The sequence below is a fragment of the Balaenoptera borealis genome, assembly GCF_965194805.1.
Source record: "Balaenoptera borealis genome assembly, chromosome: 6".
Taxonomy (NCBI): Eukaryota; Metazoa; Chordata; class Mammalia; order Artiodactyla; family Balaenopteridae; genus Balaenoptera; species Balaenoptera borealis.
The window spans coordinates 78,919,278-78,936,737 of NC_138863.1; the positions used below are offsets into that span (position 1 = coordinate 78,919,278).

General features: G+C 40.1%; 1 protein-coding gene across 8 annotated transcripts in view; it reads left to right on the forward strand.

Annotated features, from left to right (window-relative positions):
- The window catches only part of CACNB4 (calcium voltage-gated channel auxiliary subunit beta 4), a gene marked incomplete at its 5' end in the record, with an annotated part of 250,477 nt that overhangs the window by 230,982 nt on the left and 2,035 nt on the right, over positions 1-17,460 (forward strand). For all 8 annotated transcript variants that reach the window (XM_082395765.1, XM_082395769.1, XM_082395766.1 and 5 more), the window contains 3 exons: positions 1,626-1,777; positions 4,058-4,153; positions 16,654-16,839. In XM_082395765.1, the coding sequence (XP_082251891.1) occupies positions 1,626-1,777; positions 4,058-4,153; positions 16,654-16,839 (434 nt within the window). The remainder of the gene's footprint in view (positions 1-1,625; positions 1,778-4,057; positions 4,154-16,653; positions 16,840-17,460) is intronic.

Sequence of the window (17,460 nt, forward strand, 5' to 3'; positions counted from 1 at the left end):
TCTCTGCATCCATCTTCACGTGGTGTTCTCCTGTGTGTGTGCCTGTCTCCAAATTTCCCCTTTTTATAAAGACACCAGTCATATAGGAGTAATGCCCACCCCAATGACTTCATTTTAACTTGATGATCTCTGTAAAGACGTTGTCTCAAAAATAAGGTTACATTCTGAGGTACTGAGGGGTTAAGACTTCAACATATGAATTTGGGGACGATACAATTCAACCCATTATAGGAGGGAAATCAGAGACCATGTTGAGAGTCAGAAGTTGAACTGAACAGCCTCTACTGGGTTCTAATGACTCTTTAAATTCATACTTCTAATACAGATCATGCATTAAACATCAGTGATTTTGTGGGAAATAAGAATTTTATGCTATTATGCAAAGCCCTAGAAAATAGAGTTACATTATAGTTTTGAGCATTCATGATCCCACACACCCTGTCAATCTGTCTGGTTATGGAAGGGAGAATTTTTGGTGGGTAACATGAACTTGAATTTATACTGAATAAGCAAAACAAATCACGGGATTCTGGTACAAACCCTTTTCAATGAGGATATTTAGAGCAACATCAACTTTTTCCTAGGCCATCTTTGAAATAATTTAAATTAGGTAGCTTTGTCTACTCTGTGTAATTTGGATAAGATTACAACATTGGTAGGTCATGCCTATAGCCAAAAATGAAAATAAGCAAAAAGCAAAACAAGATCGTCTCTCTGAAAATTAAATAGACTAATTCAGACTGTGGACATGATCAATAAATCAGGTGATTTATAAAAATATATATTAAAAAGCTTTTTATATTTCAGAAAGCCATATTATGTTTTTATAGATAATCTGCTTAATTTTTGCTTAAAAAATAGCTGGATTGCTTTTGACATTGAAAATAACTAGATTTTTCATTTGACCAGATTCGTGCACAGATTCAGGTCAGTTGGATATTACAGCAAGCCAAGTAGATTTGCATCTAAATGCATTGTGGCACTTTAATATAATTGATCTTAGGTTGTTTTTTGGTTTTTTATTTTAATACTGAAGATAATTATGCCTTAGAACAAGTCCACTGGCCCTAACACTTGAATGAAGACTTAGCAATATGCTAGTTGTAAGAGTAGATCCAGAACATTTAACAGGGATACAAAAATGTGCATATCAGTCCAAATAGATGAGTTGTGAGATGTTAAAAAACATATCCATAAAATAGTAATATGCAAGTTGTTGATTGGTAGACATATTTCAGCGTAATTTGCTTTCCATGTGATGTTGCTCTGCACATGTATTTCTATTGCTTCCTAAAATGTAGTTGCAGCTTCTATAGCTAAAATAAAAATTCTTTAGAACAAAACCGCAATCAAAACCAACATAGCTATGTAAATAGCTAAACATTAGGGTGAGCATAAGAAGCAAATCAAGAGAGCCTTCTCAATTTTTTCCACCAACTGTTTGGTTTTATGTAAAACTCAACCCATCTCTCTTTAGAAAAGATCTTAAGTTAGATAGGACTATGAAAATTCAAAATGTTCTGTTTTGCAATGTAGGCTAACATCTGAAAGAGGTACTATTTTTTAAATATAGGAACTAATTAATAAAAATACCATGACCTGTTATTTGTTATTTCTCCTTTTAGCGGAAGTACAAAGTGAAATTGAAAGAATCTTTGAGTTGGCAAGATCTTTGCAACTGGTTGTTCTTGATGCAGACACCATCAATCACCCAGCACAACTTATAAAGACCTCCTTAGCACCAATTATTGTTCATGTAAAAGTCTCATCTCCAAAGGTAATCAGCTCATTTCTGTCTTAAGGGTTAGAAGCTTGTTTCTTCTGAAATATTTTTTGCTCTGTGCATTTTTGTTAGTGGGCAAGGAGAATGTCTTGTTGAGACCCTTTTAATGAGCAGTTTTTAATTCACCTGTTCTGTACAGGTTCTAGAAATTTCGAGATAGCACATAAAGAATAGTTTATTCCTTCAAGAAGCTCACTGTCTATTGTGGTTCCCAAATTGGGCAGTTATGCAAGAGTATAATAAAAACAAAAAGAACTAAGGTGAGGAAAAGTAAAGTCTGGCTTTTCAGAGACTTTAGGTTCTATCTTGGTAAATCTCTTAGGTAATATTGATTCTTGTATCACCTATATTCTCTCCCAAGTTGAGAAAGTACATAGTTCAAGAAGTACATATATATGTAAAGCAATTATACTCCAATAAAGATGTTAAAAAAAAAAGAAGTACATATATATTTATCATATAAGTCAAACATCACTGTATAAAATCTCTCATGGAAACTTTATAGACCCTTACATTTGTGCTTAGGTTGGGTTCTTCAAGGAGTATAGTTATTCTGTGGTTAAGCACAATGGCATATCTGCCATGTATCTTTATGCCAATGGGGGAGATAAAAAAAAAAGTGAGACAGCCTCAAAGTGGTCCCTTTTGACTTGGGTGTTCTTTAATTTTAAAAAGTGATGATGGGCCAAGGTGGTAGTGGGGGGAGGGATAAATTGGAAGATTGGGATTGACAGATACGCACTACTATATATAAAATAGATAATTAGTAAGGACCTACTGTATAGCATAGGGAACTCTACTCAATACTGTGTAATGGCCTATATGGGAAAAGAATCCAAAAAAGAGTGGATATATGTATATGTATAACCGATTCACTTTGCTGTACACCTGAAACTAACAGAACATTGTAAATCAACTATACTCCAATAAAAATTAAAAATAAATAAATAAATTTAAAAAAATAGATTACACATTTTAAAAAACTAAAAGTACAATGAGATTGCTTTTAAAAATAAATATCAAAATTTGAAAGAAAAAAAAAGTGATGATGGGGAATTCCCTGGCGGTCCGGTGGTTAGGACTCCGTACTTCCACTGCAGGGGGCATGGGTTCAATCACTGGTCGGGGAACTAAAATCCCTCATGCCACGTGGCATGGCCAATAAAAAATTAATTAAATTTTAAAAAGTGATGATGTACTAAAAAGTTAATATGAAATGGATACCCTTGGGAGGTACTACCTTAACAATCAGTTTCTTTTCAGTGGCCCTAGGGGGTGCATTTTCTTGCTTAAATGCCAATTCAACTTCCAACCAGAACAGGGGTCTCCTCTCACAGGTGGAGAATGTGCCCTTCCCAATGCTTCTGAGCTCCTCAGCCTTCCATCTCTACAGGCACTGGTTCTGTGCAGGATGAGCTTGGGAATCCTGACCAAACCAGGACCTTTGGGGAATCATTAAAATGGATTGAAAATGCCTTGAGCACTTGGAGTCTCTTTGACCCAGAACTGAAGGGGATTCAAGCACCCTTCACTGCAGTGCAATAGATTTCAACCCCTCTCGCCCCAGTCACCGTGGGGTCCTTAAGTGCAGGAACGGGGACTCCTGTGGATATATGTGCTGAGATATCATTGAGTCTCATAGATTAGTAGTAGTTGGGGGGAAGGGTCTTATTTCAGCTAAAAAAAATATTAAGGGAAAGATGAGTATATGGAAGAATGCAGTTACAGCAGTGCCCAAAAGACAGGTATATCCCTGGTTTATATGTAGCAATACACCAGTACAAATGTTCTGCCTAGATTTCGATCATGAAATTGTCCTGTTAATGTAAGATTAGACTGGAATGCCTTAATTATCAGTGACACAAAGAGTCAAATATATGTAACTCTGATATTTATCTGACATTGAGATAGTGAACCAAAATATTACTGAACTAAATTTGGACATAAATGACCTGGTACAGATCAGTGCCTCCACTTTTGCAGGGCTCTCTTTGAAATCTCTGGGTAAAATCTAGGGTGGGAACTCCAGATCCCACCAAGACCTCACATGGAGGGAGAATAGGGTGAACATGTCAAATCCACTATAACTGAAAGCCAGTGTAAGTGGCTAATGTCATTACAGAGTTTATATATATATATATATATATGACTTGTCATATTGTATTTCCTCCCTATTAATACTTGGGCTAAATAGACTATGAAAAAAGATCTGGATTTATTTGGTTTTCTTTCAGCTCATTGACAGTATCTCAGATTCATGTCTTCTTCTATCAGGTTTTACAGCGGTTGATTAAATCTAGAGGAAAGTCCCAAAGTAAACACTTAAATGTTCAACTGGTGGCAGCTGATAAACTTGCACAATGTCCCCCTGTAAGTACAATCATTTTTTTTGTCTTAATCATTCTTGACTAGTTAGGAGAGGTTGGTGGGTTTTGTTTTTTATCATATTAGCATTCTCATTTGTATTCTAGAACGGTCATGATGATGGTATGTTGTCATATATCTAAAGGATTTCTTGGAACAAACTGCTGCTGTCATGTTGGCTTACCCAGGCATCCAGAGCTGGGTGGTATCTGTCACGTAATAAGAAATGAACTTGGCGTCCAGGGTCTGATGTCCTTACTGCCACCTTGATTGCCTTGCAAACAGTCAGCAAACTACTTAATGCAGTCATGTGGACACTTTTATGAAAAGAAAACAACAAATAAAACATACTGATTTGACTCCTTTAACTTTTCTGCCAGAAAGTTCCTAGAGGCATAATAGATTATGACACTGAAAATTGAGAATTTATTAGAACTAGAAGAGCCCTGTGGTTATAGCAGATGAAAAGGTCAGGGTTAAGTAAGATGAAAAACCATATTATAGCAACTTTTCTTCTAATGCCATCGCCAGAAAACAGCTGCTGAGTTCGAAGCCGAGCAAATGGCGAGGAGGTGGAGGGTAGGGGTGGTAACTGCTACCATGTGGGTCACCAATGTCTACACCTGCTCGGCTGACTTACTATTTCTGTGCCTGTGTTTCTCTGAAGGAAATAACTGTTTTTCCTACTGATTTAATTCACTAGATTTTGTTATATGCTTATGTAAGGATCATTCATGCTCTGTGGAATCATAAAATTCAATTCAAATGTTTAGAGAAGCAACACAGCGTAGCTCTTAAAAGTACAGACTCTGGATCCAGACTGCCTGGGTTCAAATCCATACTAATCTACACTAAGGATTGCATCCCTAGTTACGTAATCTTGAGCAAATACCTACCTCGTTAGTTTGGTGTAAAATCTCAATGAGTGAACGTGTAGTAGAGCTCTTAGAATAGTACCTAGCACATAACAAGCACCATCTAAGTGTTTCTGTTATAATTACTGGATGTACTTTGCGCTGTGCCATGCCTGCCTGTCAGGCTCTGCAAGGATCTGTGCCTGTCTGGTTCACTGTTGTGTCTCAAGTTCCTATCATACTAGGCCCACGATAAATATCAAATGAATGAAAGGATGTACAGACAATAAGAGTACAGGGTAAAAATAAGGATATACAGGCAATGCGTTCTCTTATTAGATGCTTACAATGGGCCAGACACTGTGCTAGGTGCTTTATATAGATTATCTCTAACCCTCACAGTTACTATCTCTAACCTTCACAGTTACTTAGTAAGGTAGGGCAGTATTATCCCCGTTATATAGTTGAGGTGACTGAAGACAGAGAGGTTAAGGGATTTCCTTAAGGTCACACAGCAAATTAGGATTAGATTTAGATCTGTCTGGCTCCGAAGCCAATTTTCTCCCCAATCGAACCCACCTATTCACACACACACACACACACACACACACACACACACACACACACACACACACACACACACACACACTCACACTCCTGGTTATCTGCCTGCAGATAATTTGGATAGCCTGGAGTCTGGAGTCCTATGTTAAGTCTAACTGTAGTTAGACAGACACATTGCTGACTATTGAAGTCCACTTGCACAATGGAATGTATGATTAAAGCACTGAGCGAATATAGGAGAATGTATTACCCAGTCCCTGACTCTAATGCGTCCCAGTTGAAGGAAGCTAACCTTTTTTTAGCAGCTACCAAAAGACAGGAACTATGCTATTGCTTCCAGTTTTTAGAACAGTTTTCTAGGGGTAGTTACATCAGTTTGGGTCTTCTGGGAAGCAGACACGTAAGTGGAATTCGAAGTACAGATTTATTAGGGAAAATGCCTATGAGAGGAGAAAGGGAACAGGGACAGAACTGGCAGGGACAGCCTTCAGACCTGATGGAGTTCTGACTGTGTGAAAGGAAAAGGGGAAGGAAAAAGTGGGTAGGAGGAGCCTCAGACTGTGATGGAGCCTTGAGAAAATCTGCCACTCGGAGCTGGGGGCTCCCCAGAGCACTAGAGGAGCCTCACGTTGGGCAGAAACGTTCAGGCTCTAGTCCACGAGCTGTGCTCAGGCGGTGGCTGGGAGCAGCCTGGGGAGAGCAGGTCCTTGCTTGAGTGCCCCGGTGGATCCTGAAGGCGCAGCAGCCCAAGGCTGTCTGCTGACTGCACTCAGCACAGCAAGTCCTCACTCCAGGGGAAATCTCGGCATGCACCTCTATGACCGCCGCAGTAGATAATACTATCCTTACTTCCTACAGGAGAAAGCTAAGTCCCCACTAAGAAATTTGTTGGAGGTCACAATTAATTGTTAATCAACTGTGCTCCAATATAAAAATTAAAAAAAAATAAGTGGGCCCCAAGATTCAACCCCTTTGTCTGACTCCAGCCAATCTCTGTCCACCATACTGCTCCACTAGTACACATAGCTGTGTAGTGTAGACCCCCAACTTCGATGTGCAAGAAATAGCTCATTTTCTACTTTGACCCCTTAGCCCACTGAGCAGGCAGGATGTTTAGCCACGCTTGCAGCTGCCTTTACCCTAATCCAGGGCAGAACAAAGACAAAGGGTGGGGCTGGCGGGAAGTTGAGGGAGTGAGGGGGAGAGTTCCAATGCAGACAACCTATTCATTGACCAAATCCACGTGGTCCTTAAGGATGGAGGCTGTGCTGCATCAGACCTTATCAGGAACAGGGGGTCTTTGGCAAGGCTGGGAGACACATAGCCCCTCCTCTCTGGGACATTGGCAAGAGAGCTCCCTTCTCTTCTCTGTCTGAGGGAGTGGAGATATCTTCCTTTTTTTCCCCCTCTTGTTACTATTAAAGGAACTCTCTGCTTTTGTTGTATCTAAAAGCATCCTCACCTTCTTTTGTTTCCGGAGACAGTTAGCACAAAATGTTTCCAACCAATTTAGGCTTTGGGGACACAAAATCCAGAAGGGGAAATGGAGAGCTGGTGATTTCCTGCCACAGACACCTCCCTCCCCCACCAGACAAGGAAGCACAGACCCTGCCACCTGCTTAAATGGCAGAAAATGAAGAGGGAAGGTACAAAAGGAAAAACACGGATTCATAGCTCAGATCTCATTGGCCGTGTCTGAGTTCACTTATGTAGAGCTCCACACTGTGAGGGCAGCGCTGGTTCTGTGAGGTCCCAGACGTGGCGCTAAGATCTGTGGGAGTATGGGGAGCAGATCTGGGGGGACTTGAGGGCAGTTAGGCCTGTGTAATTTCATTTGACACAGCGATCAGACTCACCCAACAGGAGGAAGGCATTTCACACATCTGCTCAAATGCAAATGCTGAAAAGAATGGGACGGCTTTCTAAGTAGAGAGCTTGTCTCTAATTGCGTTCAGTTGGTGGCAGGGATGGGGGTGGAGTGGGCTCTAGGACCTGATGTCAGGTGTCGTGGAAGGAATCTCCTCTGGTGAAGGCTGAAGGCTATGGTAGCTAACATCCCTTCCCAACTCTGACACTCTGATTCTATCTAGATTTTGGAAGTGATCAGCACAGACATGTCATTGAAATCATGAGGGTTGTAGAACCCAGGGAAAAGGAGAGTATAAACATAAGCAGAAGATGTATCAAGTCAAGTAATATGCTTATTGTTTGAAAACATGATTAAGATGTTTCACAGAATGACATGTGGGCATGTCTGAAGACGTGGTATCCATGTCTCCATATGGTTAAACCAGACAAGCTCAAATATTTAGTCATTTCAATTCTGTGTAGCTCACCTGCAATCAACCCTCTTGGCGAGAACTAAAATACACTCAGCAAACATTATTTAAGCTTTAGGCCTGTTGCCTTGCTAGGTGCTTGAGAGACAAAGGCACATTCCTGCCTTCAAGGAGCAGATAGTCTAAAAAGGTTCCATTGGTTGAGTCAACTCTTGGCAAACAATTTGTTAGGTCATAAATATCCTTACAGATACTACTTTATAAATCTTTTTTAGATTAAAAGAGAAATTTAGATCAGGGTTTCTCCACAATTGACATTGTGGGTTGGATAATTTTTTATTATAGGGACCTGTCCTGTACATTGTAGGATTTTAGCAGCATCTCTGGCCAGTAACAAACCCCAAGTTGTGGCAACCGAAAATATCTTTAGACATTGTCAAATGCCCCTTAGGGAAAAACATCACTCCTGGTTGAGAACCACTGGTTTAGATGAATATCTACACAAGTTTTGGTTAATAATGTTATAAGAAGTCTCAGTAAGTGATTCCTTGAGATGCATTTCAGGTGAATTGAACTTGTTCCTTTTTAATTTGATCTTTTTATGAGAATGAGTTTATTAACGTTTATTCCTAATAATTACTAGACAAAATAACTTGTGTCTTATTAAAATTGATGTATTTTAGCTGCTGAGACAGTTGATAGTTGAGTATGTATACAGTACATGTTTCATCTGAAATAACTGGAACCAAGAAAAGATACCTGCACTTAAATGCACATAATACTGTGAGCTGCCTTAGGATGTGTCCTCGTGTCAGGAATCTCCAACAGCCTCATGCACTGCGAAGGCAGCTTTACCCTGTCATTATTTCAGCAGGATAAACACTTCCTTGTTTTATATAATTGGTTCGATAACCTGGAATTCTAAACAAGCAGTCTGGATAAGCAAGGTTACCTTGAATTTAATATTTTCTAAACACTCTTTACATTATTAAACATGTTCATTTAATATTATTTGAATAGCATTTGTAATGCTAAGAAGGAATTGTACACTCTATTTTGGCATTCACGAAAAGAATCTTCGGATTATAAAAACCAGTAGTAGTCTCAAAATGTATCTGCATTTGTCCCTACCCTACTTCAAGACCATAATTATCATTTTCATCCAAAGACGGGTGATCACTGTGTCATTTTAGTTCCTCTAGGAGAATTTGCAACTTGCTAAATTGGCCACTGCGTCTCCAATCTGAAAAGTCAGCAAATTACACTGGTGGAATCTCACATTGCTAAGAAATTAAAGGCGGCAGTCTTTAGAAAGGGAAGTCTAAAAGAGTACTGAAAAAAGTTGACTCTCTGTAGCCAGAAAAATGAACTCAGGGACTATTGAGGCAAAAAGGGAACTTGAAAAGCACCCTGTGTAGTATTTCCTGGAGCGTGTTCTTCCCACGACAGGTTGCATATGCAATGTCAACAGGTGGAAAGCACTTTGGTACCAAAAATGTTTGAGAAAACACCTAAGTAAACAAACGTAGACTGGTTTCTTTACAACAAGAGCCTTAATGTGCTAATGAGCATTTTATCTCTCCATTAGGATAGGTCGTGTACAGTGCTTCCCCTGAATTTTGACTATAGAACCATTTTAGTGTTTCATGGCACAGTTCTAAGGAAAGACTGATCATGTTACAAATGAGGGGACTGAAACCAAGAGAGGTGAACTGGCTTTCCAAAGGTCATGCACCTTGGGCAAAGCCAGCGTAAGATCTCTGTCTCCTCATCTAGCAAGACTTTAGAGAGTGAATGGCAACAGACGGGCTATTATGCATTCTCCTGTAGAGAGAATCATGGGTTTCATGGGTGAGGCTTCTTCTAAGAGTGGGGTCAGCAAACTTTTTCAGTAAAGAGCCATATAGTAAATATTTTAGGCTCTGTGGGCCATGTGGTCTTCTTCACAAAACTACACAACTCTGCCTTGGTAGGAGGAAAGCAGCCACACACAGTATGTAAACAAATACAAGTGTTCCAGTCAAATTGTGTTTATAGAAGCAGGAGGCAGGCCCAATGTAGCCAGCCCACCAAAGCTGCCATCCTTGTTCTAGGACAAGGTTCTGGTTACCTATTTCTGTGCAACGAACTATCCCAAAACTTAGTGACTTCATATGATAACCACTTGGTGGTACTCAGCTGGTGGCTGACCTGGTCCCTTAGCAGGAATGGTTGGAAGGCTGGGCTCAGCCAGCTCCTCTCCCTCTCCGCGTGGTCTCAGGGCTCTTGCACGAGATCTTTCCAACAGGAATATGAGCTTCTTACATGGCAGCTCCCAGGGCTCCAAGAGCAAGTATTCCACTCCCTTTAACTTAGATACTGGGCTTGGATATTGGCTCAGTATCCCTTCCACAGCCTTCTGCTAGTCAAGGGAACCTAGAGGCTGCTCAGATTCAAGGAGAGGGGACATAAACCCTCCGTCTCTATGCAGGGAGTGTCAAAGAACTTGTGGCCATTTTTAATCTGCCACAGACAGAAAGATGAGCTGGGAGGATGGGCTACTGAATAGTTCTACTCTGGAAGAGGGAGGAACTTTCCTTCATTGCCTGCTCTGGATTCACAGAAGAAAAGTTGGGATGCAGACAGAAAAGGGGTTTGTGAGACTAGAACCCATAAGCCCTTTTCATATATGTATTTTTATATGACCAGCCTGAATTTGCATTTGGAATAGCCTTCTGTACCCTATAGTGTTGGATTTCATTTTGCTTCTACCAGGTATTGGTGCCCTTTTCCTTTTCAGAGAAGTTGAAAATAGTACATTTTAAGAAGCGCGAAGTTCAAATTGCCCCAGTACTATGGTCACAAGAGCTACGTAATGCATGGTGAGAAAAGCAGATAGGCAGACAATTGAATATATAAATGAAATGTAATCCTTTAATCCTACTTAGCTACAAGCTGGTTTGTGTTACCAAAAGCTGACCCTGGTTCTTTGAGCTCTGTAATTTTTCTGTGCTTGTAAAATGACATTGATTGCTCTCTCTGCTAGAGGGGAGTGTCTCCTCCACAGTCTTGCAAACCTCTAACATTACAGTAACCATGGTCATTCTCTTCTATCACTCTTCATTTTCCATTGCTGAATGGACTCAGATTTATTAAACACAGGAACTCTGAAGTGAGTGACAGTGCTCAGTATCCTATCACAATAGTATTGCTATCATGGTAGTAATTTTCCACTGCCCTTTTCCAGTAATTTTATTTAAATTATTTAGAATTGGGTGAATTCACCTACCTGAAGCGCCATCCCCATTGGTGCATTCATTATTACAAAGCCTCTGGATGGTCATAGTTTAATTCACAACATTACTTTTGAAAAAAGAGAATAATTGATTTCAGATGTTTCCTTCATGAAACAAGACCACACGGGATCTAGTTTCTCTCAGTTCTAAGGCGACTACTCTTGCAGGAATTTCAGCCACCCAACTTAGATATACCGAGTTAGGGATACTTCAATACTATGATTTAAAGCATTGGATTAATACGGACTTAACAAAAACACTGGGTGCCTTTTCTGCAGACAGTAGCATGGGTAAATGTTGTTATAATCTTTGAAGAGTAAGAGTGGACAGGATGGGAGTTCCCTGGCGGTCCAGTGGTTAGGACTCAGAGCTTTCACTGCCATGGCCCCAGATTTAATCCCTAGTCAGGGAACTAAGATCCCACAAGCCACACAGTGCGGCCAAATAAATAAATAAATAAAAAGCAGGACCATCTTAAAAAAAAAAAGAACGGACCGGATAGATGGGTGTGGTGAGGAAAATGTGGTTGGGTTCAGAATGAATGTCACGGATCATTAAAAGAGAGGAACTAGAAGGGATCAAAGTCACTGTATTCTTTGCCTTCATGTTTTCCCCACTTATCAGTGGCAGGAATTCTGATTGTCTTTCCCTTTTGGCTCATTAAAGTGGAAACTGTGCCTGAAACTAACTGCTAGAGCCCCATGATATCGGTAGGCTTTCCTTTATCCCCATGAGATCTCCTAAATCTTTCAAAATCCCTTTAACTTAGAGTTTCCTATCACTAGTTGACCAGTGAGTTGAGTACTCAGGAATTCAAAAGCTTTAATAATATAAAGAATACAATTTTGATATGAAAGAAACATTGGTTGGTTATTTTATAATTAGCATTGCATATTTGCCATTCAGCCATATTATTTCACTGAATAGTACTTGCCAGTCTTTTTTTTTTTTTTTTTTAATGGTGGCAGATTCAGGATCTCTATATTCCAATAACAAGTAAAAGTATGCTCACCCCTATTATTTCGTTTTTCCACTTAGAAATAGGAAAGATGCCCCATGTGAGGTTTTATCTCTGCACAACAAATAAATGTAAAGCAATGCATATACCATGGGAGAGTTTGTATATATTTAATCCCCTGTCTAGCTAATATTCAGTAATGCACCAACTTTCTAAAAAAGTTAAGATTAAACTGCAAAATTAATTTCTAAGTTTTATAAACTTTTTATTTAAAAATGTTTAATAACAACTCCTAGATAAAACATATAAGAAATTATGTTTGCTTTAATGAGATTCTCCCTCTTTGCTAGAAAGTATATATTTCACAGTCATAAAGAAAGACGTGCCCACTCTCTCTATATCTTCCCTCCCAAGAGAATGTAAAAGAAATAAATGAAACCTGTTGCAGTTGTCAATGTAGGAACTGAAATGTGCTCCATTTTTTCTAAAAACTAGGGTGACTGACCATTCCATTTCTCCCCAGTTTTCCAGATTTTGGCACTGATAGTCCCAAGTACCCAGAAACACTCAGTCCCCGGCAAACCAGGATGGTTGGTTGCTCTAATTCAGGTGCCTTCCTTAGGAACGTTTGTGATACTCTGTGAATGATGAACTAGACAGATCTTTAAATACTTAAAAAAAATTTTTAAAACTTGCAAATTTTCTTCATTCCCATTTTATTCAGCTTCAATCTTTCCCTTTCTTCCCTGTCATTTTTGTTCTCTGGACCACTGGATAAGCTAGAGGTATGTTTTTCACTCTTGTTATTTCTAATGCTTTAGTTTTTCATTTTTCTGAAAGAGGTTGTCCAGAAAAGGGACCTACTCTGCCTGGTTTTCTGGTGATTTGTTTTGACTCCTCTGTTCACTCCTTATTTACTTTGGAAGCCACATTATTTCTGCCCACCTCAGCTGAAGAAAATATCCCATCACAAAATGTCAGAGGCGTGTGCTGTGTCTGTCGGTGCTTTGAAAACAGCTCAGTGTTACCCTTATCTCCGGCAGTCCCAAGAGCATGGTATCACTGAGTGGGTAATTGTTCACTGCCCGTGACTGTCCCATTACCCACACCCTCTTCTCCTGGTTAGATAGCTCTCTGCATCCATATCCCATGCTGGAGGCTTCATGTATTACACAGTAAGGAGCTAGCTAGGCTTGAACATTTTTTTTTTAAATAAATTTATTTATTTTATTTATTTATTTTTGGCTGCGTTGGGTCTTCATTGCTGCGCCGGGGCTTTCTCTAGTTGTGGTGAGCGGGGTCTACTCTTCGTTGGAGCACTCGGGCTTCTCATTGTGGTGGCTTCTCTGTTGCAGAGCACGGGCTCTAGGCACGCAGGCTTCAGTAGTTGTGGTGCATGGGCTTCAGTAGTTGTGGCGCACGGGCTCAGTAGTTGTGGCACGCGGGCTCAGTAGTTGTGGCTCACAGGCTGTAGAGCACAGGCTCAGTAGCTATGGCGAAGGGGCTCAATTGCTCCGCGGCATGTGTGATCTTCCCGGACCAGGGCCCGAACCCGTGTCCCCTGCATTGGCAGTCAGATTCTTAACCACTGCACCACCAGGGAAGCCCAAACTTTTAAATTTATGAAAAATTGCCGAAGCTGGTTTGCATAATTCATTTGGCTGCTTTTCGTTGAATTTCTCTTTGTATAATTAAAAAAAAATTTTTTTTTCTCCCTTATCCTCATTTCCTAACACTCTGGTCTAATCAGCTGTGTTATTTCCTAAACAGTTGAAAAGAAAAATTGTCACAGATATCCAGGCTGTGAGATTCCTCTTAGTTGGAAATAAGCTGCATATGTCAGTATTCATTCAGAGGCTGAAATTTGCTTTGCTCTGTGATTTTGAAAGCCTAAAAGCAATTTCAGATCATCTTCTATCATATAGCTGTCTTTTTAGCAGTGCAAAAGCTTAGTTTCCTAGAAATGATTGAGGCTTCAGCAAACAGCCATGTGCTGATATATACAAATTGTATCCATTGGCAAAGAGAAGTACTTTATTAAAACTGCTTGTAATTAAGTATATATTTAATTGTAACCATGTAACATGTGGAACAGCCAGGGAGACAGAAATCTCTTTCAAATCACACTCTGCAAGGAGGGCTGCTTACCTTGTTTTGCCCTCTCTGGACTTTGCAATCCTGGCTGTAATAGTTAGAACCCTCAGTCCAAGTGTCCCTGGAGGGTTCATTAACTTGGGACCTTATGAAAGCAAGAAAATGACTTGTTGAGATTACACATTGTTGAGATCCCACATTAAAGAATGAGATCTACCTAATTGAATTATACAGTTAACATAAATAACACTATGTAAACAGCAGACTCCAGAACAAATACAGTCTAGAATTTGTGGACGATTTTAGCCTGGAGTGGGTGACAGAGTGGTCCCTTGTTCCAATGCCATGCGGTTTCCTCTTTCTTCTTCCTGTGTCATCTGTCTGAGTCTGTGCACGCCCTTTGGAATGGGGCTGTTCTTGTTCCACTCAAGTTAGCACTGCAATGCTATCAGAGGATGCAATGTGTGTATCAGAGCATTAGGGACATTTCTCAGAGTCTATGTTTGTAACTGTTGACGGCTCAGATTAATGGGGGGAGGGAGCTTTTGATTGCAGGAGACAGACACTCCCTTGATTTGCTTTAGTGGAAAGAGGATTTATTGTAAGGATGTATGTTGACTGACACTGTAGGAACTAGCTGTTTTCCTATTCTCTCATGGGCTCTATCGTCTCTTCCGTTGTGTCTTTGCCCCTCTTTGTCTGTTTTATTCTCTTCCCTCTGCAGATAGAATTCTTTGACTTATAATTTTCTCTCCCTCATAAATTTAACTTTCACATATCTCTCTGGGCCTCCTTCTAAATCCAGAACTTTAAGCTGCAGCTCTGAACATTCACTGGCTCAGTCTCTGTTGTTCTGAATTAAAGTCCCGGTGTGATGTAGGATATTATGGATTTTAATACTTGTCTCTCCCCCGAGACTGGATGCTTCTTGAGTATAGGGATGAAGCCTGTTTTCTTTGCCACAGTATACCACAATGCCTAGCACAGAATAGGTACCGAGTAAACATTTTATGAATGAATAAAATATGCAAAAACCCATCTGAAATCCACTAATAAGTGTTCTTGTGGGGGAAAGGTTTCTACATGACTTCAACTGGCTGAGTCTTCTCAAACACCAGTCGGTTTAGACTGAAGCCACCTTATTCCTTTCCTAGTTGCTAAACGTATCTCACTGCTCCAAGGACTTTGAAACTGCTTTGCAAATTAGGGTCAAACTGTTCAGTAAAGATCAACCTGATGAAAACATTCAAAGAGTAAATGTTGGGAGAGAGATTGTTTCCATGGTGACTTCTGCTTCAGGGAGCCCTCGTGCTGATGAGAGTGAGTCAGCTGATCCACCACCAACTCAGAGTCATCCAGTTGTTACAAACCTACAATCCACCTGCCGCATCAAGTGTTGATGGCAGTAACCCTGTATTTGATTCATTACTGGGAGCTCCTTCTTTGGTAAAATGAGCTTGTAAAAGCAGGTGGAAGTGGTGCAAGAGGGAAGGAGTGGATTCAGCGGCTGAAAGTCGGGGGTGTGCTTTCACTTACCCATGGAATGGCTTTTCTCTTTATGAGGTGCCACGGTTATCTGACTGTCCCTCCAGGGAATCTGTGTCCCAGTTATATTCTGTGTTCCTGACCACACTGCAGTGACAGAGGGGCCACTCTTCTTCTTTGGGGCAGAAGAACAACTTCCTGATTATAGAACAGGTGTTGGACAAAGTCCTTACTGACAGAAACATGGACCCCAGATACTTCTTGGGTGAACTACCCCCCAACTCCCTGCCTACCACTGCTGCAATCAAGTTTTCGTTCTTGTTCTTTTTTAACCGTTTCACACAATGATCCTCTGGTAGCAGAAGTCACTATACTGTGGTTTTCTACTATTGATCCTAAACCTTTCGTATTGCTTTACCACGAGACGGATAACAGATAACAGATAACATTTTCACCAACATTCTAAAAATTACCTAAGTAAATGTTATTTCCTCCAACATAGTTACTTTGGGAGATGAAATGTTTATTCCAGTGATACATTTGTTACCGAAACATTTCTAGAACTCCTCTTTCAGTACCATTAACTTGCTTCTCTCTTATTCTGAAGTATAATTCAAAACTTTTATATAGTATATAAAAGAATGTATTCAGTAAGTATCTATAGGAGTATATGGATAAAGATGTGAATACATATGTGTTTTCACTCTATTCTCCTTAGAACACTTTTACATGTACCTCATCTTTCTTTTTTCTAAATAATGAAAGATCCAAATATTTGATGAGCTTTCCCATTTTTATGTGAATGTCCAAATTTGTGCATGGTTAACTGTGCAGTTCTTCACTTGACTTTAACTTTAGCAACTGCCAGTACAGCCCCTCAAGTCTGATATTTGCTACTGGACATTAGAAACAATATTATCCACGTGCAGTGAAATTTTAGGTTTCATTGCCTAAAACCTGAAGTAGAAATAAAATGGATTTTCCTTGTCATCTACAGGAAATGTTTGATGTTATACTGGATGAAAACCAGCTGGAGGACGCGTGTGAACATCTGGGAGAATACCTTGAGGCCTACTGGCGTGCCACTCACACGACCAGTAGCACCCCCATGACCCCACTGCTTGGAAGGAATTTGGGTTCCACAGCACTCTCACCATATCCCACAGCAATTTCTGGGTTACAGGTAGTGTCACCTGTGCTCTTACAACCTTACGTTTAAGGTTCTATAGGAAACTTGATTGAGATGGAGACTGGGAGTGGCCTAGAGAACCATGCGTTACTATATTAAAAATCTAAAGTATTGCCTAATCATGTAGACTATTTTACATTTTTACAAACTCAGATCACTTTGGTTCATATACTTGCTCTGAAGTCTTGGCAACAGAATTCTTCAGATTCACATCTTTTGGCTACATTGATTCTAACAGATACAGACTATTTTACATTTTTACAAACTCAAAAAGTGTTACCTAATCATGATCTGCCCTAGACAAAGTTACCCCGAGAGTGGCGTTTTCCTTAGAACTTTGTTCTCTGTTCATTTATAATGGCTTTTACCTAGGTAAATTCATCCCTCCTATGTCTAAACCCTGCTAAGAAACTTTCTACATACTATGCAACTGTCCATTACCTCTCCATTGTCACTTCTTAAGGGTTATACAGTGGTGGCAGTGCCAGGCACAGGGCTAGCTAAGTAAGGTATGTGAGACAGATGGGCCTTATGGCCACCATTACCTAATCCTTACCCCCCAGGCTGTGGGGCCTGTCCCCTAGCTTGCCCAAACAGAACATGCACACAAGTAGA